The 27810-nt window shown below is 31.9% G+C and overlaps 2 protein-coding genes across 2 annotated transcripts; one reads left to right on the top strand and one right to left on the bottom strand.

Annotated features, from left to right (window-relative positions):
• Positions 1–871: 871 nt before the first annotated feature.
• LOC112010387 (transcription factor bHLH94) lies at positions 872–2507 on the top strand. The gene is made up of 3 exons (XM_024042730.2): positions 872–1571; positions 1689–2099; positions 2314–2507. The coding sequence occupies exons 1-3, from the start codon at positions 1086–1088 to the stop codon at positions 2407–2409; spliced, it is 993 nt and encodes a 330-aa protein (XP_023898498.2). The 5' UTR covers positions 872–1085; the 3' UTR covers positions 2410–2507.
• Positions 2508–16540: 14033 nt separating this feature from the next.
• LOC136065595 (branched-chain-amino-acid aminotransferase-like protein 1) lies at positions 16541–27791 on the bottom strand. The gene is made up of 15 exons (XM_065769060.1): positions 27731–27791; positions 27146–27248; positions 26757–26945; positions 26501–26601; positions 25679–25733; positions 25417–25503; positions 24678–24729; positions 22935–23020; positions 21615–21668; positions 21112–21195; positions 20909–20980; positions 20129–20209; positions 19355–19390; positions 17940–18086; positions 16541–16795 (listed from the first exon to the last, which is right to left on the bottom strand). Exons 1-14 carry the CDS (start codon positions 27736–27738, stop codon positions 17958–17960), a joined length of 1137 nt encoding a protein of 378 aa, XP_065625132.1. The 5' UTR covers positions 27739–27791; the 3' UTR covers positions 16541–16795; positions 17940–17957.
• Between the last annotated feature and the right edge of the window lie 19 nt (positions 27792–27810).

Below are 27810 nucleotides of genomic sequence, written 5' to 3'. Positions count from 1 at the left end.
GTGCCTTGACTTGTGCTCTTATTTTCTTTTGATTAGGTTCTTGACTTACCCCTCTGCACATCAATTGAATGGGACAATTTAATGCAAAAACAGGATATATCATCTTTAATGAACATTGAAAATAATATTTAGAATTAGGGTAAATTAACATTCATCATAATGATTCAAAATTCAACAAAATTAACTTATTTTAGAAAAGTATCATTCATTTGAAATGAATTCGTTTTATGGTTTAGATTAAGAGTAATGCTAAATATATTATAATATTAACCACATAAAGTTTACAAACTAATTTGCCACCCCACCAATCACTAAAACATAATTTAAGTATTCATTTATTAGGTAGTTGAAGCACATCAATCACATTAATTGTTATATATATATATATATTTGATAATATATTAATTGTCATATTAGTTTGTGATTTTTATGTAACAATATTGTAATAACAATTAGTAGCATTTTTCTTAGATTAAATTTAAACAAAATATCATGTTGTTTGAAATTTTAAATGACATGATAGTGTGTAAACTGTTCAATTTAAAAAATAAAATTTTAATCATAAAATGAACGCAATGCAAAGGACTTGAAATACAAATAAAATAAAATCATGTTTCCCTTATTTTCTTTATCCTATTAAAGAAATTGCACTTTCTCTAGACTAAGATTATTGTTAATAGGGTAATAAGCACTAATTATCACAGTCATTAGATGAAGTGACAAGAGTGGCTCAAAAAATGCGATTATGTGACCCCACTACTTGCGAATATACACATAAGGTCTTCTGAACAAAATCATATAATTATTTCTCATTATGTTTCTCTAGCTCTCTCAATAAGTTCAATTTTATTTCACGTGCAATATATTCTGTAGATTTTGTTTCATCTAGGCCTTTAAAAAGCTCCCTTTCTCCATTCAAAGATGACCCAAAAGGCAAAGTGGTCTTAAATTCATTTTTTTGGGGGGGCCTCCATATTCTAGTACTCCTCCCTTTGTGTTTCCTTTAGAAAACCCAAAGTCCCTAAGCTTATAGGCCTTGAAATAGAGAAAAAAAGAAAAAGAAAAAAAAAAGAAAAAGAAAGAGAATGGCACTAGAAGCTGTTGTTTTTCCACAAGACCCGTTTGGCTATGGTGGCAAAGATCTCTACAACTTATTAGGAGGAGGAGGAGGAAGTTGGAGCTATGACTTTGGCCTAGCAAAAGAAGATGAACAAACAGGCTCTTTTGATTTTCTAGAGAGCCAAACAGAAAGCTGTCTCTATGGAGATTACAATTCCTCGCCTCCTGATTCAATGGTACCTAACCTACACCATGAAGTTTTGCAGCACTCCAATCCATCCTTAAGCTCCACCGATGCTACTATGCTAACTCCTTATGAATCACAACAAGGTGATAATTCAACAGCCATGTCTACTCGTCCCAAGAGACGCCGAGCTAAGAGTAGAAAAAACAAAGAAGAGATTGAGAACCAAAGAATGACTCACATTGCAGTTGAGAGAAACCGAAGAAAGCAAATGAATGAGTATCTCTCAGTGCTTCGTTCTTTAATGCCAGACTCCTACGTCCAAAGGGTATCTCTCTCTTTTAAAAAATTTCTATAAATGCATTGGCTTTTACTAAAATTGTTAACAAGTTCAATTTTTTTGACATGGGTTTTCTTTTCTGTTTTTTGTTGATTTGATGACCAGGGTGACCAAGCATCTATTATAGGGGGTGCTATTAATTTTGTTAAGGAGCTTGAGCAACGCTTACAATTTCTTGGTGCTAGTAAAGAAATGGAGTCAAAATCGGAGGCTGATACTTCTTTACCTTTCTCTGAGTTCTTCACCTTTCCGCAATACTCAACAAGTTCGAGTCACTGTGAAAACTCTATGGCCATGAGTGAGACTGATACTCATCAAGTAGGTGTGGCTCAGTTGGCCATTGCTGACATAGAAGTAACCATGGTGGAGAGCCATGCAAACCTCAAAATTAGATCGAAAAGGCGGCCAAAGCTGCTCTTGAAGGTTGTCTCTGGGTTGCATGGTATGCGCCTCACAGTGCTTCACCTCAATGTCACAACCTTTGATGAAGTTGTGCTCTATTCTCTCAGTGTCAAGGTTAGAAAAAAATAGTTTACACAAAGAAATTAAACACATACTCATACATGGCATCTAGTATTAATTGTTCTATAGGTGAAAGTTTATTGGTGTTTATCAAAAAATGTAGCATTTATTGGGTTTTTTTGGGCTAAAAGTAATGCTTATTTATTTACCATTAGTGATTTTTTTTTTCAATGAGCTAAAAGTGAATGTTAATTGTGTTGTAATGCAGGTAGAGGATGAATGTAAGCTGAGTTCAGTGGATGAGATTGCCACAGCTGTCCATCAGATGCTAGGTAGGATTCAAGAAGAGCCATTGTTGAATTGAAAAACTTGCTCTATAATTGGCTCTATTTAATTTACCTTGATAGAGCAAATGTGGGAATTTTCTCTGCTTTTAGGTTGTATCAAATTTATTTTCTTCCACTTCTTATTTCTTTCATCTTTCCCTTCTCTTCAAACTTTGATTACCGCTCTCTTTTTTCTTTTTTCTTTTTTGATTTTCTTTCTCTCTTTATTTATTTTTAATGTTGTACTTTTCTTTTAAAATTTTAGTTTAATTTAGTTCCTTAAAAAAAAAAAAAAAAAAATTTGGGGGGTGGTTTCCAATGGAGATTCTGTATGAATTAACCACACAACGCCTGGTCAATTCAACCTATTTCTTTCCCCTGGAGGATGAATATAAATAATAAAAAGGAGATGGGTTTGCATTTATCAATATGATATGTGAGAGTGTTGAGCTACATTGACATCAATCAACAACCAGCTAGCAAATCATGGGCAATTTATTAAAACTGATTCACTTTCTTACCATTAATACATGTGATAGTACTGTAAGGTTATATTATTAATCAATATTGCCAACCAACAACCAATTAAAAATCATGGACAATTTAATTATCATTCCCACTTTTTCATTTTTTGTTCCTTTTTCAGTCTGTCCTTTTTTAATTTAATTTTATTAATTTCTAAATTCGGCCTATGGGTTCTAGTCCAAGATTGGGAAATCCATCATCACGAGGAGCCTATGGTAATAAATGTTAATGACTGCATGGTTATGATTCAAATATGATTCATCATTCCTTCTATATATATATATATATATATATTTTTATCGTAGGTTAATTGTTATTAGCTAGTAAATTTTCCAAATTATTGTTGTACAATTCAAATTCAAATCCAAATTATTATGGCTTTAGAAAGTCAGAAAAGTATATAGTCTGAAAATCAAGATTTTGTTCTCAAAAAAGTCCAGATGAGACCTATCGAAACCCTCCTTTGAACCACTTGAGAAGGCTGCCATAAACAGCTTTAGAAGAGCTAAGCTTTTCTGCATTTCAATATTTTTCAGAGGGTACTATAAAAATACATTCTTATCATGATCTACAAGACCAAATAGAATCCAAAAACCAACATACAATGAAGCATTTTTTGTGTGATACTTGTGAGCCTGAAATAACTGAATATGCATCATTATTTTATGTGACTTTCAAATGGGCATCATGTGAGCTTTGAAGATATTTGTGGACCACGAAAGCTGTACGATGTTCACGGTTGCATCCCAATGTGAAAAAAGTTGATATGCTGATGGGGTTTGAGTGTCTTTAAGAAAACACAATAAAAGAGATTTAAAGTTGTTGATATGAATTATTAAAGAGACAATTGACAATTATGTGATGTTTGGAGATTGTTATGATTAACCATAAGGTTGTCAATTCTAAACTTGGTTCTATTAAAAAATAAATAAAAAATTTACCCTCAAGGTTAAATTTTTTTAACTTGGACAGTTGTTAGGTTCAATGATAGTTTCCATCTTAAGTCAGAGCCTGCAGCCCCAGAAAAACTTTTGATGGGAGAATTGAAGGTTAAAATGCAGATCTTCTTTTTCTTATGATGGCAGAAATCATTCCTTTCTATCCTTTTCTGAGCCCAACCAAATTTAAATGCCTCATTTTCCACTAATTGATGTTAGAGATCCATTTAGACCATTTGATTTGATTTCATATTTTGATGTCCATTCCATAATAATTACTTGCTACTATTAGACTTATACTGTCTAGACAAGACATCAATAAGGGTGGTCTTTCTATTTTTAAATTTAGCATAGACAGGATATAATCGCATGTCTCTTAATCGAGAATAAAGATTTTTAGCATTTAAGGTAATTGGAACCCATGATTTTTTTAATCCTCTTTGTACTTATATTTTTTTTGCTAGTCTATACAATATTGAACAATTAATTAGTCCTTTCTCAAAAAAAAATTAATTAGTCCACAATGGCTGTGGACGCAAATTTTGAAAACTTATTGGTGTACAGCTTGAACTAGTTTGGTTAATATATGTGGGGTGTACTAATTACTTAATACAATCTGATAAGGAAACCCACATTCACATTGCTGAACCTGGAATATCCCCTATCTCATCTTGTCAGAGTCAAATTGTAATTTTTACTTGAATTTTGTTGCATTCGAAAGATGAACAGGGAAAGAAAATTTGTTTCAAGGGTCGTGTGAACATAAAGTGTACAAGTTTAAGTTTTAGTGCTTTTGTTGCCAGCATAATTTGACATATATGTCACTGTATCTGAAGGAATCAGAAATGAACTAAAGTGGATGTTTCTTACTGTACTACTTTTGATGTGGACCAATACTCAATTGCGTGCCACAGTGAAATCACAAATGTATTATATAATGTGTTATTATAAAAATTGAGCAATGCCTTGACAGTATATATATGTAAGGTCCTATTCAGCAAAAAATATATATATATATATATATGTGTGTGTAAGGTCCTTTTCTTATTTCAGATTTCTGTCTCTCTTTCTTGGTTTTTCATATACCAGATGTCACATGCATTCAAGAAGGGTCTAAGCATCCATAGGTGAACAATTGTATTTCTTTATTCTTGCAAACCTCTATGGTTTTATTTTTTTATTTTATTTTATTTTTTTATTTTATAAATATTCTCTCTCTCTCTCTCTCTCTCTCTCTCTCTCTCTCTCTACATATATATATAATATGCTTGTGTTTTATCTTCTTGTTTTATAGTAGGAGCATTTGGTTGAAAGTTCTAACCAAATTCTCTCTCTCTCTCTCTCTCTCTCTCTCTCATTACATAAGTTAATTTGGTTTAAAAAGAAAGCTTTATATCCAAAGTGACACTAAGAAAAGATTATAAGTGGTTAGGCTTGTTAGCATTTTGGAAGAAGAGAGAAAAGAAACAAAAGAGATGCAAGAGACTTCACTTTGCATATATAAACTATTACTACCAACCCTAAGTTATAAAGAAATAGCTGCAGATAGTGACTTCCTTTGATCAAACAGAATAAAGCAAAAGAGATAAAGGTCCTAACAAAACAGTGACAATTTAACTGAAAGGGAAATACAAAGAACCATAGTACTATAACAATTATTTGAAAAAAAGCAGTGAGATTTTAACAATTTATTGGTCCACGAATGAAAAGTTTAATTTGCATAATTTTATCTTTGGCAATTAATGCATTCTGGAAAGTTTCATTGGGTATTTGGAAAAAACAATGTTACCTATATAAGTCAATTTCACGAGGGTCCTCTGAGCTATGAAAAAATGAGTATGATTCGATTCCAAACAATTAATATTACTTAGGAATTTTGATTGGAAAATGTTTAAGTTAATTATTAATGATTTTATTACAAAATTTTGTATAAATAATTGATTAATGAAATATCAACATAATAAAAAAAATTGTCTTATACTTAAAGGTTGATATATTAGTTTTTTTTTTTTTTTTTTTTTAATTTTTACTTTGACACTTAATTATTGGCCTCAATCACCTCAAAAGTCATGCAAACTTGCAAAGTGATTGTTCACCCACAAATGTTTAAAAGCTAAAAGAACTGACATTTGACACTATCCTTCTTGTGTAAACGATAAATTACAAAGATCTCATTGAGATTTAGTATACTTTGATCTTTATTGTTTCAAATGGAGCTAATTTTTTTACTTCAATTTCTACGATTTCTTATACTTGCATCCTTACTCTCTAATGTTTGAAAACATATAGCTTATACAAATTTCCAAATTATCCTTTTTAATAGTTCGATAGTTGGATGAGAAATTTAAACTTTAAATATCTCTATTAAAAATACTAAGAGTTGCTAATTAAGCTATAAGGCCAATAACTTTCCAAATTATCCTTATAACATATGAAAAATAAGTTACTATTAAAACTTGAGATAATGTACATAGACGAAGATAAAAGTCAAAGAGTTAGAAAGAAGTTGTGCTATATTCTTATACAACTTCAATTTGGTGTGTCTCATCTTATGTTTGAAATGGGGTGGGGGAGAACAAAAATGATCAAATTATACTAAAAGCAAACATAAGAGGGGGTGGGGGGAACAAAAATGATCGAATTATACTAAAATCACTTTGTTCCAAACATATCATTTCAATTTGAAAAAAAATCCAATTAGATTTTTAAATTGAGCTCTAATTTTGCGTCATACTCATATGTTTCATTTTCTTTTTTAATTTGTGTCAAGTGAGTTAATTAAGTGCAAATTAGAAAGAATCCATATAAATGAACCATAAAAAACTCAATCATATATCTAATTATATATCTAAATTAGAAGAAAAGAGAGTTTGAAAAATTTTACTTTCCAATATACATTTTATTATTTATTATGTAGAAACTTATATAAGTATATGATGTGTGTGTGTGTGTGTTGCGTATGTGCATGTGCATATGCATGGGGTCTAAACTAGTTTATATAAAATGGGATTGAATATATGTCACAATATATAGATTTTAAGCCCAACCATATTTGAAGGCTTGCTAAAATAATATTTGATTTTTTACCCAAAAAACAATGTTTTTCAAATTACAATAACAAAGAATAGATGTTATAGGTTGAAATTTTATCCTATCTACTTATAAATAAATAAAAATTACTTGAGCATAAGTATAAAGTTCGTAACAAAATAAGATAGATGTTAACCTGATACATGGGTATGCATAACCAGCCTCTTAGTTTTATTGTATCATATATATTTTGAGATGTCAGTCATATACAGAATTACAGAATATCCCACATAAATTAATGTTTTGTAAATAGTGTTAAAGTATTTGCAACTACTAAATAATAATAATAAAATTGCAGGTAAAGCGACCCAGTTGACTAAATATCCATGGACATGACCATTAGAAAGGACTAAGCCGGATTATTGGGCCCAATTTATTTTTAATGGGCCATTTAGATTGATTATTCTCTTCAATCCGGTCCTCTTTAAATAATTTACGTGGGAATCTTAAATTCTATATTTTTTTTCCTATAAAATGGAAACTAATATTATAAGAGTGAAAATAGTAGATGAGATTTAAAAGTGTTAATTTCAAAAAAAATTTAAAATGATGTGATTAATTTGTAACAAAATATAGCTGATACAATATTTTAAATTTTCTAAATTAAGCTTTTTAAATTTTGTAAGTATTTTTTTCAAAGAAACATAATGCATTTTTTATATTCAATTATTATATAAGGTAAGATATTTTGTAAATAAATTAGTGGCAGTGCTAGAAAATTTTCTCAAGTGGGCAAATCAAATTTATCATTGTATTCTGTTAACTTTAACTCTCTATATAAATGCGTATAACTTTATTTTGGAAAAACAACAAAAATATTTTGCTAAAGAAATTTACTTATACATTTTTATTTACTTATACTTTAAATGCTCCTAAAATTAATAACTTATATATGACAAAAAAGTCAATATTGAAAGGAAAATAAATGAGATAACAATAAATTAAAGAGCATTTATACTTCTTTTTTTTTAATGAAAAGGGGCCATCACCTAAAATTTACTCAATATTTTAAAATTTTAACATTATATAGTGGAAGAGGGGGCATTTTGGAAAATCTGAATGTAATGTGTGGATGGAATTTGTTTCTAGTGCTCCTTAAAAACAATCCATCCTCTTGAATGACCTAAAGAACTAGAAAATATAAGTAATTTCATCACGTATATTAAAGAAAAAATACTAGACTTTAATAACATATAAGAAAATTTTAATTTGATCAAGAACCTACTAATTACATTACGCTGAAAATTTGACATAATTGTCCATGAAACAATTCCTCTTCTACACAAACCTTTTTCCCAAAGCATCACCGAAGATGACCAAATGGACCAAACTAGATTGAAATGCTATGCTAATGTGGCTGAATGGATTGAACTGGACTGAAGTGAATTGAAATACTACGTTAATATGGCTCAACAAAAGTGTAATAACAATATATGCTACACTTCAACATATAAAAACATAACAACAATAGATGCTAAGTTTCAACCGTTAATCACTACATTAGACATTACGGCCTAATATATAGAAATTTAGACCTTTTTTTTTTCTTTTTCATTTTTTATTTATAAAAAAATATTAATATATGGTACAAAAAGATCTGCTAGCTGTGTGGTAATCTGACTGTTCCTGCAAACATCACGGATGCAGATCTTCAGTCAAACACAGATTTATCCCCTGTTCAAACATAATATATACATTGTAAGACCATGACTATGACTCTTTACACTCAAATAAAAAAAAAATCTCATCTGTGTCTCTTACATTGAGCTGTCTCTTTATCTTCCTTGGTTTCTTTGATCCCTCTATATATATCCTTTCAGGATTGTTCTTTTCATTTTATACATGAAACTGTCTTATTAGAAATTAAACTTGTTAAGTTATTTGTCTTACAAAATAGGTCAAGTTGATGTTAGTTTTGAGGACTTGTATGTTTAGCTTTAAGATGCAATTAATTCAATTTTCCTTCAATACCAAGAAGCCACCTACTTTTAATCATGGATTATAAGCAATCTATTTTACATCTTTAACCACCCAAAACATGTAATGCTCTTCTAGTTTAAAATTAGATTTCAATATTATAATTTTATCTTGTCTTTGATGATTTAAAAGCTGCGACCTTTATTAGTCTCAGCTTTAGTGCATTGAGGCTTGGCAAGGAATTGCATTTTCTTTTCTTTTTGTATAATTTTTTTTATTTGGTTTCTTTTCGTTTTCTAATACCAAAATCAAAGTTAAAAATTAAATTATGATTTTAATTAATCATATGTCACCTTATTCAAGATAAAGTAAACTTCTTTTAAATTTGTTTTTTTTCATTTTTTGAAATTAAATTTTAGTCGATTAAAATTTTGTGGTTTATATAATTAAATATACTATATCTCAATAGTTTAAGTTTTTTGAACAATTAGTAATTTAACATGGTATTATTAACCATGTCAATCTGGCCACAAAGTAAAGCAGTCTAGGTCATAATTGTGAGGTAGGGAGTTTTGCTCCCATGTGGATTCCCTTTAAATCACTAAATTTCGTGAGATTCACTGCCAACCCCAATGATTTATACCACACTCCATGCATTGCGATTAATGAGTATATATCCGTGTTCAAGCAAGCGTGGGATGCTCGTTCTACATTGATATCATTCTGCAAATCAAACTCTAGTAGAAGTATCGTGTACAGGACCTACAAATGTGAACTTGGACTCATCATATCAATGTTATATAACTACTACTTCAAAATTCTAAAATTCATTCCACTTCATCTTAATACATAATTAATATATTTCCTCCCATTGAAAAGGTAGATTGTAAATATTCTTAAACCCCGAAAGATGCAAGTGAGTAATGCCAATTCTTCTGAGAAGTACAACTTTGAAAAAAAAAAATTATTTTCCAGCTCGAAAAATCATGTTAACAAAAATTACCAAACTCAATCCTACCGTTAAGTGTTCATTAGGATAGTTGAAATTCAATCACTTATTTGATTTAAAAAAATTAAATTAAGCATCATGACTTTGCCTTAATCAACAAATTAAATTTAATTAATGAATAGAACAANAATATAATGAAGAAAAAAAATTTGAGACTTTAAAAAAAAGTCAAAAATATGGTCCGTCAAAAAAAACAAAATTTTTTAAAATAAAAATGGGGGTGATTACTTCACTGTATCTCCAAGGGAAATGTCTCTTATACACACCCACTTATCATGGCTGGCCCAAGGCCTGCCTAAGGCCCCATTACAAAAAAAGAAAAAAGAAAAAAAAGAAAAAAAAAATGTTTTACCTCTTAGAGAAAAGACCGCATCCTCCATTGTAAAAGACCCAAATTTTATTAAAAAAATAATTTTTTTCAAATGGTTGTGCACTTTTATTTATTTATTATTTGTGATGTTAGGGATGCCACAAATTTCACTATAGGCTTACAAATTGACATGTCACCAATCACAAAAAATAATTTGAACTTTCATTAGTTATGTTATTAAAGTTCATCGATCACAATTATTGTCACACATATTGTAAAATTTTGTAGTACCTTTACATTTTCTTTTTCTTTTTCTTTTTTTAATTTCTGACAAGGCTTTCAAAATATAAGACTAATAGAAACTGAACCTAATTGAAATCCTAAAATACTTCAAGAAAAAAAGTTGCAAATGTATTAAATCATCAAAGATGATTAATCTCTTGTAATAGTTTGAGACTTTAATTATTGTAAACTAATTTCCTACAAGGCCAAACAAAATAATATATATCTTTTTCACTTCAATTAGATTACAAATATACTTAACTATGTATTTTCATAAATCCAAGATAAAGTAATTTATTTTTTAAAAATAATATATATATTTTTTCTTTAACTATGATATTCAATTCTCTATATGAAAATAGCCTTAGTTTTAGTTAGTATTATTCATTTAATTATGTATTTAATGCATCAAATTTACTTCGATTTGATTAATATTAAATAATTTTATTTAATTAATATTTATATATAAAAGGCTCAACACTAATCTTTCACTTTGGCCCCAAATTATGTTAGGCCAGCCCTGCTACTTACACACCTTACACACGTTTTGGAACTAAAATTGTGACTTGAAGTCACAATTTTTGTGCAAAAGTGACAAATTGCTGTCAAGGAAGCTAGGGCACTATAAAATAGACAAGGAAAATGAGATTTCTAACCCAATTAGGTAAAGGAGAAGAGAGATTGCTCTAGAATAGGACTTTCCTATCAAACCTTTTAAATTTTGTAAGTATAATACAAGGATTGAGATTTGGGCTATTGTACCATGCAATAGGAAATCAATGGTTAAGATTAAAAGTTGCAAAAATCACTTTTAATCTTAACCCTTGAATCAAAATTTTTTAACCGTCAACTTTTTATCATTTCACTTTTACACTTTATTTTTTTCACCTCTCTCACACCCCATGGTTAATTGCACAGTGCAATAGTATTTTGAAGAAGAAGAAACCCGACCATGGTCCAATCTTCCCAATGGCATCTTACGCAAAATCATAAGCAAACTTTGTTTCATTGATCGACATAAATGCCAAGCTGTGTGCAAGGGCCGGCGATACCTCCAAATCATCGAATCAAACATGTTAAAGAAGCACCATGGCTAATGACATATAAGTGGGTCAAGAACGATAATGACCAATTGGTGAGTAAGTGCAAGCTCCATAGACCATTAGACCCTTCTCTAGAAAACAAGGTCCTTATATAATTGAGGGTGAAATAACAAACAAAAGTAGTAGGGACTAGGGAGAGCTTTGTTGGTGCCTATGCTTGTGTTACAAAATTTGGTTGGGTACTTTTCTGTAACAAACAAAAAGAGGGTGGCACATGCACATCTTTCTTTTTGTATACACCTTTTAGCAATGAGGTTATAAAGCTACCAGATTTAGATGCAAATTTTGGTAAGGTAATATTTTCTTCAACTCCTAATTCTCCAGAGTGTGTTTTCTTTGTGATCAAAACAGTTGTCGATGAAGTCTATTACCATCAACACTTGCCAGTTGAGTCATAAATCATGGCAAACTCACGAATTTCGAATTGAAGAACTTCTAGGTCCAATAAGAGACGTGGTCTGTATTGATGGAAACTTCTATTGTCTTTTGGTACGTATACACCGGCTACTTTTAACACTACACAAATAATTGTGCTTGATCACAAAGTTGAGACTAGGGGTGGCAAATGGGCGGGTTGGGTCATAAATGGGTTGGGTCATAAATGGGTTGGGTATGTAATTATCCATTTATCCATTTATAACCCGTTTATATATAAATTAATTATTCATTACTAACCAAACCCATTTAATTAGTAACCCACCCATTTAACCCAATATGACTCAAATACCTCTAAAACTACTTGAATACCCTCTTGACCTCCAAAATTACCAAAATACCCTTAAATACCTAAAATGATACAAATACCCCTACACTTCCAAAATTACCAATATACCCTTGGACATCCAAAATTATCCCCAAAATCTCTAAAATGATCAAAATACCTCCAATATCTCTAAAATCACCATATATGCTTAAAACCCACTAAAATGACCAAAATACCTCCAAAATCTCTAAAATGACCAAAATACCCCTAAAACCCAAAAAATGACCAAAATACCCTCGAAACTTAAAAATGACCAAAATACTTTCAAGACCCAAAAAATGACCAAAATACTCCCGAAATCTAGAAAATGACCAAAATATATCCGAAACCTAAAAATGACCAAAATACTTCCAAAACCCAAAAAATAACCAAAATACTCCCGAAACCTAAAAAATGACCAAAATACTCCCAAAACCTAAAAAATGACCAAAAATACCCAAAAAATGACCAAAAATACCCCCGAAACCTAAAAATGACCAAAATACTTCCAAAACCCAAAAAATGACCAAAATACCCCCGAAACCTAAAAATGACCAAAATATTTTCGAAACCTATAAAATGACCAAAATACCCCTTGAAACCCAAAAAATGACTAAAATACCCCCGAAACTCAAAAAATGACCAAAATACCCCCGAAATCCAAGAATGACCAAAATACCCTCGAAACTCAAAAAATGACCAAAATACCCCCAAAACCCAAGAATGACGAAAATACTCCTGAAACTCAAAAAATGACCAAAATATCGACGAAACCCAAGAATGACCAAAATATGTTACGAGGTAATTTGGTAATTTTTTCAGGTTTCAGGAGTATTTTAGTTATTTTATAAGTTTTAGAGGTATTTTGGTCATTTTTTAGGTTTCGAGGGTATTTTAGTCATTTTATAGGTTTTAGAGGTATTTTGGTATTTTTTGGGTTTCGGGGGTAATTTGGTCATTTTTTGGGTTTTGAGGTTATTTTGGTCATTTTTAGGTTTCGGGGGTATTGTGGTCATTTTTTGGTTATTTTTAGGTTTTGGGGATATTTTGGTAATTTTTAGGTTTTGGAGGTATTTTGGTCATTTTTTAGGTTTCGAGGGTATTTTAGTCATTTTTTAGGTTTTATAGTTATGCTATTAAAGTTTATCGATCACAATTATTGTCACACATATTGTAAAATTTTGTAGTACCTTTACATTTTCTTTTTCTTTTCTTTTTTTAATTTCTGACAAGGCTTTCAAAATATAAGACTAATAGAAACTGAACCTAATTGAAATCCTAAAATACTTCAAGAAAAAAAGTTGCAAATGTATTAAATCATCAAAGATGATTAATCTCTTGTAATAGTTTGAGACTTTAATTATTGTAAACTAATTTCCTACAAGGCCAAACAAAATAATATATATCTTTTTCACTTCAATTAGATTACAAATATACTTAACTATGTATTTTCATAAATCCAAGATAAAGTAATTTATTTTTTAAAAATAATATATATATTTTTTCTTTAACTATGATATTCAATTCTCTATATGAAAATAGCCTTAGTTTTAGTTAGTATTATTCATTTAATTATGTATTTAATGCATCAAATTTACTTCGATTTGATTAATATTAAATAATTTTATTTAATTAATATTTATATATAAAAGGCTCAACACTAATCTTTCGCTTTGGCCCCAAATTATGTTAGGACTTTCCTATCAAACCTTTTAAATTTTGTAAGTATAATACAAGGATTGAGATTTGGTGCAATAGCCCTAGCTATTGTACCATGCAATAGGAAATCAATGGTTAAGATTAAAAGTTGCAAAAATCACTTTTAATCTTAACCCTTGAATCAAATTTTTTTAACCGTCAACTTTTTATCATTTCACTTTTACACTTAATTTTTTTCACCTCTCTCACACCCCATGGTTAATTGCACAGTGCAATAGTATTTTGAAGAAGAAGAAACCCGACCATGGTCCAATCTTCCCAATGGCATCTTACGCAAAATCATAAGCAAACTTTGTTTCATTGATCGACATCAATGCCAAGCTGTGTGCAAGGGCCGGCGATACCTCCAAATCATCGAATCAAACATGTTAAAGAAGCACCATGGCTAATGACATATAAGTGGGTCAAGAACGATAATGACCAATTGGTGAGTAAGTGCAAGCTCTATAGACCATTAGACCCTTCTCTAGAAAACAAGGTCCTTATATAATTGAGGGTGAAATAACAAACAAAAGTAGTAGGGACTAGGGAGAGCTTTGTTGGTGCCTATGCTTGTGTTACAAAATTTGGTTGGGTACTTTTCTGTAACAAACAAAAAGAGGGTGGCACATGCACATCTTTCTTTTTGTATACACCTTTTAGCAATGAGGTTATAAAGATACCAGATTTAGATGCAAATTTTAGTAAGGTAATATTTTCTTCAACTCCTAATTCTCCAGAGTGTGTTTTCTTTGTGATCAAAACAGTTGTCGATGAAGTCTATTACCATCAACACTTGCCAGTTGAGTGATAAATCATGGCAAACTCATGAATTTCAAATTGAAGAACTTCTAGGTCCAATAAGAGACGTGGTATGTATTGATGGAAACTTCTATTGTCTTTTGGTACGTATACACTGGCTACTTTTAACACTACACAAAGAATTGAACTTGATTACAAAGTTAAGACCTCCGGAATATCATAGGTACCATTTGATACCTCACTTGTTTGATTTCCCATGGAAAGCTATTTGTGGCATATTATGATCACTCGGATCCCTTGCCTGTATCCAATGGTGATTCCATCTATATAATCAAGTTTAATTGGTCTCAGAGGGGTTGGGGTTGTAAGCAAAGCTTGAAGAATCATTCACTATTTCTTAGCTGCAATTCATTCTCCATTCGAGCAGTTGGGAGAGCAAGAAAGTTAGCAAACAAAGTGTTCTACAATGACGAGGAATTCAATGGTGTCCCCTTTTTTTATCTCAATGGAAGACCATTATTGGACCTGTGATCGTAAGGGTTTTCATTCTTATGAGGATGAATATGTAAAGGAAGGGCTTAAGACTGTTTGGATTGTACCTCCTCAAGCATGAAGATGCTTCTTGTTCAGTCAGCTTTGTTCTAGAGAACATGGACAAGAATAAGATCATGAGCTGAATAAGTAACTGAACTTTGTCAATGTCTCCCTATTAGAATTGATTTTTTGAAAAAAAAAAAAAAACGCAACTTTCATTGGTACATTTTAGGATATGTCCTATTATTGGTCCATTACAGCATGTTCAAGTTTGTTTCTACTGTTTCCCTTGTTATAAATTTTTGTTTAAGGTACGAATTTAGAATATTCAATTCCTTTTGGCTTAGAGGATGGTTCATTTGTGATATATTCAGCCTTAATACATAGGATGGAAACTTTTATTGTCTTTTAGGTATGCAGACACTGATTGCTTTTAATGCTACACATAAAGAATTGCATGTGCTCACAAAGTCGACACCTCTCAAATATAAGGGGCTAAAATATTGGATACCTCACCTGTTTGACTCCAATGGAGAGCTATATCGGCTCAGTGCAAAGCTACATTGGCTCAGTTAAGAACTCTTGTTCCGTGTATCCAAGTTTGACAGGTCCCAGATGGCTTGGGATTGGCTTGAAGAATCAAGCACTATTTCGTAGCTGCAACTCATTCTCGGTTCCAGCAGTTGAGAAAGCATGCAAGTTAACAATGTGTTCTACACCAACGAATTCAATGGCTTTCACTTCTTTTGCTTTAAGGATCTTGAGACCTATAAGTGTGAGGGTTCTGAAGCTTACGATAGGGATGCTAAGCAAGGGCTTAATAGTGTTTGGATTGAACCTCCTCAAGCATGAAGGTGCTTTTTGCTCAGTTGGCTTGGTTGGTCTTAAAATGGACATGGGTAAGATTATCTAAATAACTGAACTTTGTCAATGTCTCCTATTATAATTGAATAAAAAAAAAAAAATCATTTGTACACTTAAGAACAGGTCCTGCATGCTATATATCCATTACATCATGTTCATGTTTGACTCTATAGCTTCCCTTGTAGTATGTAGGATTCGATTTTTTTAGAGTCAGTGGAAGTTTTATCTGTAATGTAATCAACCTATTTTCACCCCACGTGTACTCTGAGAGCCCAAATTTCCCTCTCATAATTTGGTAAGCCTAAGTAATTGAAACCTAGCCCAAATTACAGCAATTAAAATTGTAGTTTAGCTTAAATAAATTTAATGTTGTTGCTGCATAATATTGCTATGCATTTGGTAATAGGCAGTACAAACAAACATGATATATACACAATGATACAAGAACTTTATTCATTGCGGACCAGATGCCAGGATCCCCAATTATTTGGTTGAAAGATTATTTATACAGCACCTGTTAATACCAAAATTCAAATTGATTGATACTCAAATCCTTGTTCACATCTCTGGTAGCAACTTCCAGGTTGTTTTAACTTAAGGCCAGAAGTCCCACACTTCATTTTATATTTGCAAGCATAAACAAAGAGAATCTGGCATAATAGAAATTGCAGTCCTTAGAATAATAAACATGGATGAAAATAACTGAACCACAAAGTATAAATTTCAGACCAACTAATGCATGTTATTTCTTCCAGCTTCTTGTTTTTCCTTGATGTTTGTATGTGTACACATTTTACTTGGTTCTTATAGACTTGTAAAATTGCACCCGAACCTGTTACTCACTCCATTCTAGAGGATAAAAATGGGTATGGTTAGGGAATCCATGAAAAATAGGTCAACCTGCATCCTGCCCACTAAAGGGATGGGATGGGATGGGTTGGGTTGACCCTGGGTCACCCAGGTAGACTATTTCCTTTAATTTTTTTATTGACCCATTTTCATTATATACTAAGTTATATTAAATTTTCTATATTGTCAAATGTCAATGAAAATACTAAAAACATTACTTGTCAACTTAAAGTGTAATTCATAAATATGAATATTTCTACCATTGCATTCACAACTAATATTTAGTTTTTCGTAAGTTTATTGTAAAGTTTTGTACTTAATAGTTATTTTCCTTCACCTAACATGTTATATTTTATTACTTATCAATATATAAATATATATATATATATATATATATTCATTCTTAAAAATATAAATATTTAGGTATTTTTATATGCCATTTAACTTTATTAATGTTTTATATGTTATATTTTATTACTTATCAATATATAAATATATATATATATATATATATATTCATTCTTAAAAATATAAATATTTAGGTATTTTTATATGCCATTTAACTTTATTAATGTTTTACATATAATATATGCATCTGAGGTTGAACTTAGGACCATGGTATCCAATTTTTCTTTTCTTTTGTAAAAAAATACATTCAAGTTTCTTATTTATTTATTGTTTTTAAAAAATTATGGATCATATCAAGTTGACCTAACCTATCAAATCAAAAATTGGATGAGGATTATAAGATTTGCAACCCGTTTTTGGTTGGTACCTGACCTGTTTGCCAAGTCTAGGTCCTTACATAGCAAATTTTCTAGAACTGAATTTTTATTTGCTACACTAAAGGGGACTTTTTTTGCATCATAGACAATTACACAGATCCCAAATGACAACTAGATAAAAGATCAAGTCAGACAAATATTGAAACAAGTGAAGACGCACCTGCTGGTAACACAGTAATCAAGTCCTATGATAAGTTGGTATGGGCACTCCTGACTCTTCGGTCAGTTTTTTGTAAGCATTTTGCACTCTTAGAGTGACAGGCCCAACTTGTCCGGTGCCAATTATGCGTCCATCTATCTTCACAACCTGGAAAAGGAAATTTTTTTCATTTACGTATCACTTAACATGAAGAGGCAAGGTTTATAACATTGAAAGAAAACTGGCAGTAGAACCCAAAACTTAAGCATCTTTGATTTAAAGTTCTCTCACTGTTTTGCTTATTAAGTTTTAATATCTATAGGTTCTGCAGTATCACATCAAGTGACTCAAATGATCAAATTCTATAAAAGGCTGATTCCAATGGACATTAGTAATTGCAACCAAACCTACTCATTTACTTGAGGGTGTACATGGGTATAGGGTTTACCCACCACTCGACTCAATCCTGTGGGTGACAAAAAGATCCAATTTCAATGGACAACTGTCAGGTTTCTGACCAGCCTTGACCTTCTGTTTGGTGGTTGGGCATCAAAAGGATTATTGGTTGTTGCTTTGCCAAAAATCCCCTCTTAACGCCCCCACAGGGCCAAATCAGAGTTGCAATGTTGGCCCAGCACAAATAATCCCTGGAAGTGGCATTATATTTTTGTGCCTTTTTTTTGGATAGATTATCTTGTTAGAAGTATGTGGTTAAATGACTAATTTTACCATATCCTAATAGTGTAAACTCTTAAGACAATCAGTACTTTAACATAGTATCAGAGTAAGAGATCTTGAGTTGTCTCCTCCACTCTACCTTCCATTTAAAATCTCACATATTGGGCCTCACCTATTATAAGGGAGTTTGAGCCCACACGTAAGGGGAAGTGTTAGATTTAGTTAAATGATTAAATTTACCATATGCTAATAGCTTAAACTTTTGGCAAAATTGGTAATTTAACATATCCCATGAAGTGGCAAGTCTATCTTGGATAACTAAAATATAAAGTTTTACCATGATTTTCATTTCAATAAATAAATTTTCAAGGTTCAAGAATGAGAGTAAAAGATAAAATGAAATTATGCGAGCAACATTGGTGTAATTTGTTTTTAGAATGAAACTTATCTATCAAGTGAACAGCAATTCCCTTCATTAAAAAAAGAAAAGAAAAAAAAGAACAGCAATTGGAGCTGCTAGAGCATCAATTAGACAGAAAGCCTACTTAGTACACCAAAAGCCTGCACTAGACTCCATAATTTTAAAATAAACTATGGTTGGCATAGGGTTGGGTTCAAAATGACCTTATCCAATCCCATCACTAACAAATAGGTTGGAAATACACCCAAAAAAAAAATCCAATCAGTTATTATGTGAGTGACCCATGAGCAGATCTTATTTGAGAACATTTCAATATTTCAGGAAAAAATGTACTTACCGGTGTGAGTTCTCCCATTGTCCCTGTCATCCATACCTGCAAGGTATTGATCTTGCTTAAACTAAAAACAAATTTGAACAAAAAAGAAGGCAGAGATTTAAACTAGAAAGAAAGTTCATGAACAAGATATTAAATGGGTTTGAACCCGTTCATAGTTGACCCTATATTCCGTCCATAAGAGCTAAAATTAAACTGAGTGTCTGGTGAGAATTAAGTCATATTTACCAATCAAATCATGGGACTTATTCCCATTCAGTGCATGTGTGCATTATTACTTTGAATGCCAATACTAGGTAACCATTACAATTAAACGAGCAATTAATGGGAATGAAATCACCATTCAGATTAACAGAAAGGACTATCATAACTTAACACTAACAAAAGGAAAAGCTTAACATGACATAAGTAAAAGAAAAATGATCTACATGATTAATCAAGATACGCTGTACATTATAAGGAATATAATATTGATGCCAGTTCACTAATCTAGTGAAAATCGTCCAACAACAGTTAATGATGATCTACATAGAGATTTTTTCATGATGCTTCTGATACTAAAATGAACAATCAACAACACCACCAAGCCTTAGTCCCAAGATATACTAAAATTAACAATCAAATAAAAAATAATATTTGATTTGTAAAATACCAAGACACTTTGTTATAACCTAAATAAATGTTCCTATAATTCTTTTTAGATTACTAAAGTTCTTAGTCAAAACTTCTTAGGGTATTTCACAACAGAGATTCCAAAAAACAAATTAATATAAAAACCTCGTCTGCAGTGTGGAATTCTGATAAGCTGATTCTTCGTTCCACTAGGACCAACTGTTCCTTTACCACAAGGTCCATGACCTGCAAAACCAGAAACAAATGGGTCATGTCATGCCAAAATATTACGATTTACCAATCATACATGTATTTCGGATAGCAGTTCAATTATTATTAGCTCATCTGTTTGGGAAAGAGGGATTAAAAAAAAAAAAAAAGTCAACACCTAGTCATGCAACCAAAGGTTAAGGCCAGCATGCAGTTCAAGTGGAACCGGTTCAGAAAACTGTTAATGTCACTCTATGTCACTCTATGAAGTAAAATTCTCCCAAAAACTTATCTTTTGTCCTCACAGAGATGCTCACAAGGTTTCTAATTATAGAAAAATTATAACATGTTGAATATAAGTACAACTAAAAAGTTGAATTCAGGGTCCAATAGCATAAAAAACTCCTGTTCTGCGTGTAATGTACAAAGACTATACCCTAATTCATGTTGACTTGATTTTTATAGTGAATCATTCTTACATCTTTTATTGCCCCCATCCATGTCAATATCATAATGGATAGCATTCACTAGTCACCCTCTAATTATGCAGTTATAGATTATTTCCTTTTCCAGACAAGATTGAGATTAGCTTAGCTAAATTCATTTTGACCAATATATATTGATTTACTTTGCATAATACTCATTTCCTATTTGAGATTTTCAGAAGGAAGTACAAATTTTCATGGTGCACAATAAAAATTGTTAGAATGGGAAAAGGAAGTATACAAAACTTACAGTTGCTCGAGTTATGCCAGGAAGACAATAATCAGCATGAGGTGTCAGAATATGACCTTTCTTCACTAAAAACTGCATAATAAAATAGACAAGTCTTTTTCAGTTTAAAAGATAACTTTCAAAATACATGCCATAGGAATGTAAGACTGCCTCATGTACTTACAGATCTGAAATTAGAAACTGTAGAAAATGCATAAGCTTACAATATTTGTAGCATTTGTTTCTGATACATAACCATCCTTGTCAAGCATGATGGCATCATCAGCATTGGCATTATTACCCTCTATCTGCACCATACCAGAAGACTAAAAATCAGTATAAATAAAAATACAAAAGAAATACATCAATCAAAGTGACAAATACTACCATGGTACCCATAAAAAAACAATGGGTTTCCGCCATGCTCTCATATACTGAGTGAGTTGGGCTGTAAACTCTCACAAATCATATACAAAATTGAACTCTCCGTCCTTTGGTTTATATTAGGAATACTGATGATCAAATCATACCACCCATAGCATTGATTAGATCATAAGGTAAACCCTGAAGAATTCCTTGTCCCCATACACTTTTATAAGTATGACAATGACCATTTATACAATAGTTGACTATCATCATAGTTTCTGCTCTCTCTCTCTCTCTCTCTCTCTCTCTCTCTCTCTCTATATATATATATATATATAAAATGTTGAGAATAGGACAATACCTTTGCAAGTATGTTGTTGAGAAGGTTATTGTGATGAATCTTTGAATCCAAATTCTGTTGATAACACCAAAAATCCAGAGTTGGTAGCATGAATACAAAAGTGCATCAATCAAATAAAACCTTTGGTAGTTTTGAATTATGCTTGTTCATTCCCACCTTTAGGGACCACCATTGAGAATAACAAATAATGAATAGTAGCAGAAGATAACCAAATTGCTAAGCATAAATCAATACTTCAATGTCAGCAGTAAAGAATTTTCCTAAGATAGGGTGTCTTCTTAAGGAGAGAGGTTTGGTGCCATAATTTTCTGAGATTTGATAAGGAATATTTTCAAGGAACCATCTTGGTTGAACTTTGCGATGATAAGACACAGGAAATATATTTTTCATCTTCTACATTTGAGCGGAAGCTGGAAGCTTGGGTTCCCATTGAAAAAGTATATGAAGCCCAAAGTATACTAGAAAGGTTAATTCTTTGTCTGGTCAGCTGCATTGGGGAAGCTTTTGACAGTGGAGAACTGTCGTGGGACAGAAATTATTGTAGTAGATCGGTGTTGCATTTGTAAGGCACATGTAGAAACAGTGGGCCATTTTCTATTCACTATTTGGTGGCTAGAGAATTTTGGAAATTAGACTTGGGCTGGAATAAATGGGTAATTCCTGACAGTAATGGATCTGCTTGCTAGTTGGCAAAGGAAGTATGATCTGGCTTCATGCTACCAAATTTGGAAGGCTATTCCACTTATGTGGATTCTTTGGAGAGAAAGGAATAATAACCAAACATTTGAAGGAGTAGAGCTCTAGGTAATTTCACAAAAGGCTTTACTCCTAAGAACTTTGTATGTTTTGAATTAAAATATCATCCCGCATAGAGTCCTCTTCCTTTATAGAATTGGTTGATCTTTTAAATTTCAGCTTGCAATTTTTTAGGAGTTGTTAGTATACTTCCTATGTACTAAAATACTTTTCTTGTCATAATAATGGTTAAATGATTAAATTCATTTCCTAACAACTTAAACTTTTGGGACAAGAAATTTATCATGGCATCATAGCAAGTGATCCAACGTTCAAACCATGACTTCACTCTACCTCCCAATTATAATATTAAAGATTCTCACATGTTGGACCCCATTTATTAAAGGGAAGTTTGGTTCCACGTGTTAGAATAATAGTTAAATGATTTTAATTCACCATTTCCTAACAACTTTTAACTTTTGGAATAAGTGGTAATTAATCACTTCTCAAATAATAAAACTACCTTTACTTATCAAATTAATAAATAAATAAAAATATAATTACTTATCAAAAAAAGAATCTTACATTTGGTGAATTACGACGTGTGGTAGCAGTCACCAGAGTTATACCATGTGTATTATCATAGACAGGGGGCTTCCACTCAGGTAGCACTGCAACGATAAGTACAGCATAAGAAAGCACAGTATTCTAACAGCAATTGCTATTGTTAAAAAATGATCATTGTACAATAATTAACAAATGAGAAGGGAAAAAAATCCTAATATCTAATGAAAACAGTGATTTAAGATGGCTAGTTCCATGCTTGCAAACCACATTCCCAACACTTCCAAAGCCCAATGCCAGCTCCAATAGCAGATTGAGAATGTTAAACAGATGCAATTCAGGACAACATACTAATTCATACTTTCAGAGATCCTATATAGCACCAAGGAAGTTCACAGAGAAGCTCATTATAAGAATTTAGTTTCCAAACCTTGATTAAGAATTGTCTCTAATGCCCAAGGCTAAAAAATCATGTTCAAAACTCAAAATTTCATAAACCTGGGTGGGTCTCCATATCTCCTCAGTAGTAAAGCAGTTATCAGAGCAGTCAACAAGCTTGTCACTTGCAAGTAAAGTTCAAATCATTGTTTAAGAAATCTATTTCATATTTTTCAAATTTTAATGGATCCTCCCCAAAGTTTACATATCTGCACGAGAAAGTAAGACAGATTAGGGGAGAAGGGCATGGTCCTAAGATTGTCAGTCAACCTATATAGTAGAAGTTCAGAATATTACTATCAGGGGAGAGACACCCAAGGAGGCCGCCAAGAGCCAATTTATATACATGTTAGGACACCACTCCAACCCAAAAGCTTAATCTGATGGGTTTAGATCCAACTATGTACATCAACTACCCTACCCACTTTCTTCCTATTTCTCAAAGTGGAACCCAACAAACGTACACCCTCAACACTTACCAACTACAGAAACATATACATTCCATAAAAAATAAATAAATAAATAAAAGTGTCAAATGAAATAAATTTTTAATCAAATCTCAGTTAGAATCCTAGAAGATAACCAGAACTTCCATGTTTTTGAGGCAGGTCTGAAATTTTCAGGATACTGCCTACTCAAAAAACAATTTGGGTGGTTAGCTTCCCTTATCTACTTTAGAAAAAACCTAGTAAGTGATGCAAAACACTTCATAGAATTTTATTGAAAATAAAGACTACTTCTTATTCAAGATGATGAACACAAAACATCTTCAAAAATCACCAGAGCATCAAGTTGAAATTCTAAGAGTATTACTCCAAAATGGAAATACAATGTGTGTGACCCTAAGCCTGAGACCAGTCAAATAATTATTGAATTAAGAAGGATTTCAAATGATCAAGAGATCTCTCAAAATCCTCAAACATACAGCTATTCTCCTTCCACACTATCCACATCAAGCAAGCTGGCATCAAATTCCATATAACCGAGGATTGTCCTAAACCAATTCCTCCAACCAAATAATAGCATTGCAACTGACAATGGCACCACCCACTAAACCCCAAACATCCTAAACACTTTATTCCATTAAGCATGGGCAACATCATAATGAAGAGATGATTCACCGTTTCTCCACTACAACGACACATACAACACCAACTTACTGAACACTTCAACAAATTTTGGTTTCTCACAAAAGCAACCTCAAGCAATTCAAAATGATACAGGGTTGGGTACATATGGGACAAAAATGTAAATTTTATAGAGGAAAATCAAAACTGACGTAGCAGTATTTGTTGTAGTTGCAGAGAACCATGAATTCACTCTTACCAATCAAGGTGCATCCATAAAGATTGAATGCTGGACTCATGCCCGAAGTAACCTGAAGAAGATAAGTTAGGTTTTCTGTAATAGAACCATGAAGTGAAGAAATTATTACAATGTCCTATGAGCATGCATTTATAAGCAATACCCAAAAATAAGGAAGATACTTAAAACTTCTTGACTTCAAGTTCTTAAATACCATCACCACCCTGCTTCAATATGATTTTTTTTTTTTTTTGGATAAGTAACGAAAAATTATCACCATGATTCTTTCAATATGAACAAATTATCACCAGCAATAGAAAAGTGTTCACCAAATAGCTTATATATGTGATAGTGACAAATATCCACATCAGCACATTTGATGAAGCCTCTAGGACGTGTCATCCATGTGAAGGTTTCAAAACAGGTGCGCATTAGTTTAGGGATTAAGGTTCCTTCAATTATTGCTGTCTTCCAGCCTAAACCTTTAAATGTTGGCTAGTGCCATTGAATTGTGAATTTTATGATTAATAAAAGGTAACTCCATAATAAGAATGAATGTGGATTTTAAAGAATTCTAAATACACCAACACATGGAGAAAACAACAGTTCTTGTGACACAATGTTTCACTACTTGTGTAACAACTGTTAAAGTGGCATGTTGTGATTCTGATTCATAATAAAAGTGGTGCCATTATGGACTCATGTGAAAGTGATAGTAGTGAAAAAAGTTGTCCCTAGCATTTCTCAAGAGAGAATAAACCTTCTTGCCACGTGTCAGAGATAGTCGGATGTGTGCATTATCAAACATTCCATTCCTAATGAGAGTAGTGAAGATGGCCTCTTTGACCTGCAATAATTACCAGGATGAGTGAAGCAACTTTGTGGAAACTACATGCAAAAGAAAAGTGAACAAATATCTTTTGCTCAAGACCCAATAAAATAAATTTTACATGACAGAAGGAAGCAGTAAAGGCATTAAACAGATTATCATAATAGAATAATAATCATCCCCACACTCTCACCTCTTCCCGAGTTGGAACATTGATGAAAGCCAAAGCCTTTGCTGAGTCAAACAACCTAATGAAAAGAAAAGGGAAAAAAAAACACACCACACATAAAAGATTACACTAGGCATTGCTGGTGAAGGAGCCCAGGACTCAAGATGGAAAATTACCTATTCATACAAGTTCAAAGAAAAATAATCATAATGAGGATGATGACGATACAAATGTAATGATTATTGCTTTTGGAAAAGGAATTTATAGAACCTATAGTTCCATTACATTTTTACATGAGAGTAAAAGGAAGTTATCTTCCTAATAATGCAGCCAGTAGAGAAACATCTGTGGAGTATGCCCAAGAAAAATACAGGGGGAGAGAGAAAGAGAGAGGAAATTGGAAAAAGAAAAGATTCAAGATGCATAATTCTAACGAATTCTACATGGCACAAGCTGCTCATGAACCCAAATCCTTTTCCAACAGAAATATAAATTTTAGAGAAGACAAGCAAGTGATTGAAACACAAATCACTTCATCCATAATAACTTTTCTATCTAAAATCCTGCTTAAATGAATTATGAACTTCAATTTATTTGTCAAATTGGCTTAAAACAAAAGCATCATTAACATATTTTTTTAGACATTGAGACACTATTTTGCCCATAATTGATTCAAACTTTTCAAATTAATATCCTGAATACAGCATTCATGAACTTCAGTTTATTTGTTGAATTGGCTAAAACAAAACATCATTGATATTATACTAGATCAGTCTGAACCATAAATGAAGTACATCCTAGTAATGCATCACTTTTAGTCAAACTTCTCTCTTTTCTTTCACTAACCTGTCTAAATGCTCATCAAGCTTAAATATCTTCCCACTGTAAACTCGAAGACCCTCCCAAACAGAATCACCGCCTTGGACAACAGAGTCAAACACAGAAACCTAATTCAGATCACAGAGTAAGAATGAGAAACCTAGAAAATCTTTGCACTTTTACACATATATTAAAAGTTCAATACGCTGACTAGCAGATCTTAACATCCTTTTTATTACCTTTTACCTATCCAAAAAAAAAACATCCACCAGTATATGGGTACCTTTGCACTCTCACGGGGTAAAATCTCATCACCAACCCATGCAAGCAGCTTCTCATTTGCAGGAACTGGAAGATCAGGAGGAGGTAAAGAGGACTTTATAAGGGATGAAGTCTGCTTCACATGGCGCCTAAGCGAATTGTACAAAGGCAGACTTTGCTCCAGCAATTCATAGAGAGAAAAAGGAAATGGCTGAAAAAATATTTTTAGTTAGCGCATAAGCTCAATATTATCAGATGGCAAAGCTTTAAATATCTATCAGCTTGAATATTATTTTAATGCTTTTGTTGCTTTTATCTATCTCAATCTATAAAGAATTTATAACAAATTCATAGAAAATCTCATTTATTTGTAAATTTATGTAGCAGTAATATAGGCAACAAACCACATACCACAGGATACTTTTTTGATTGTTGAAATCCTGTCGATATATGTACGCTTTTATACCACCATGGGGCCCAAATGCCATCAACTGGCTTTGGACCAGCTTCCCATCTGAAACTCATCATGCACACATTCAAAAATCATTATTTGAGGAAAAGAAAGGGTTAACAATGTCAATGTGTATGCAACATAACCATAACTTGCTAGATGCATTAAACAAAAAGTTTGAGGGACTAATGGATAGAGTTCCAAAGGAACCCAATATTATAAGAAACAATTAATTTTCATGTTAATAATGAAAAGAATAGTACTTGAGGAATATGCACAAGAGGAAGGCCAAAAAGAAAGTTGCATAAGATAGGAACTTAAGACTAAATTAAATATATGTCCGTGAGTTAGTTTAATTGGGGGGGGAAAAAAAAAAAAAAAAAAAAAAAAAAAAAAAAAGGAAGAAGAGGGTTTGAGTGCTTTAATGAGTTTAACTTACAACTTTTTATCACTTATATGAAGTTCATCTAGCTTTGATCACAAAGAACAATTAAAGTAGACTGTGTAAAACTATTTAACTCTCAAAGGGAATAGATTTTGCATACTTGAGCATTGCATCTTGAAAGGGAATTTCCAAGTAATCACAAAGACCACGCAAAGTAGCCTGAACATAAATAACATTTTA

The sequence above is a fragment of the Quercus suber genome, unplaced genomic scaffold, assembly GCF_002906115.3.
Source record: "Quercus suber isolate HL8 unplaced genomic scaffold, Cork oak 2.0 scaffold_1039, whole genome shotgun sequence".
Classification (NCBI taxonomy): domain Eukaryota; kingdom Viridiplantae; phylum Streptophyta; class Magnoliopsida; order Fagales; family Fagaceae; genus Quercus; species Quercus suber.
This window is presented reverse-complemented; position numbering and strand designations above follow the sequence as displayed.

Excerpts from the sequence above, each read along its gene's own strand:
- LOC112010387 (XM_024042730.2), top strand. The coding sequence starts at position 1,086 with ATGGCACTAGAAGCTGTTGTTTTTCCACAAGACCCGTTTGGCTATGGT. Across the intron at positions 1,572-1,688 it reads CAGACTCCTACGTCCAAAGG|GGTGACCAAGCATCTATTAT; the intron begins GTATCTCTCTCT and ends TTTGATGACCAG. Across the intron at positions 2,100-2,313 it reads TCTATTCTCTCAGTGTCAAG|GTAGAGGATGAATGTAAGCT; the intron begins GTTAGAAAAAAA and ends GTTGTAATGCAG.
- LOC136065595 (XM_065769060.1), bottom strand. Across the intron at positions 25,734-26,500 it reads CTTGATGAGCATTTAGACAG|GTTGTTTGACTCAGCAAAGG; the intron begins GTTAGTGAAAGA and ends TCTTTTCATTAG. Across the intron at positions 21,669-22,934 it reads CACGTCGTAATTCACCAAAT|AATTTGGATTCAAAGATTCA; the intron begins GTAAGATTCTTT and ends TGTTATCAACAG.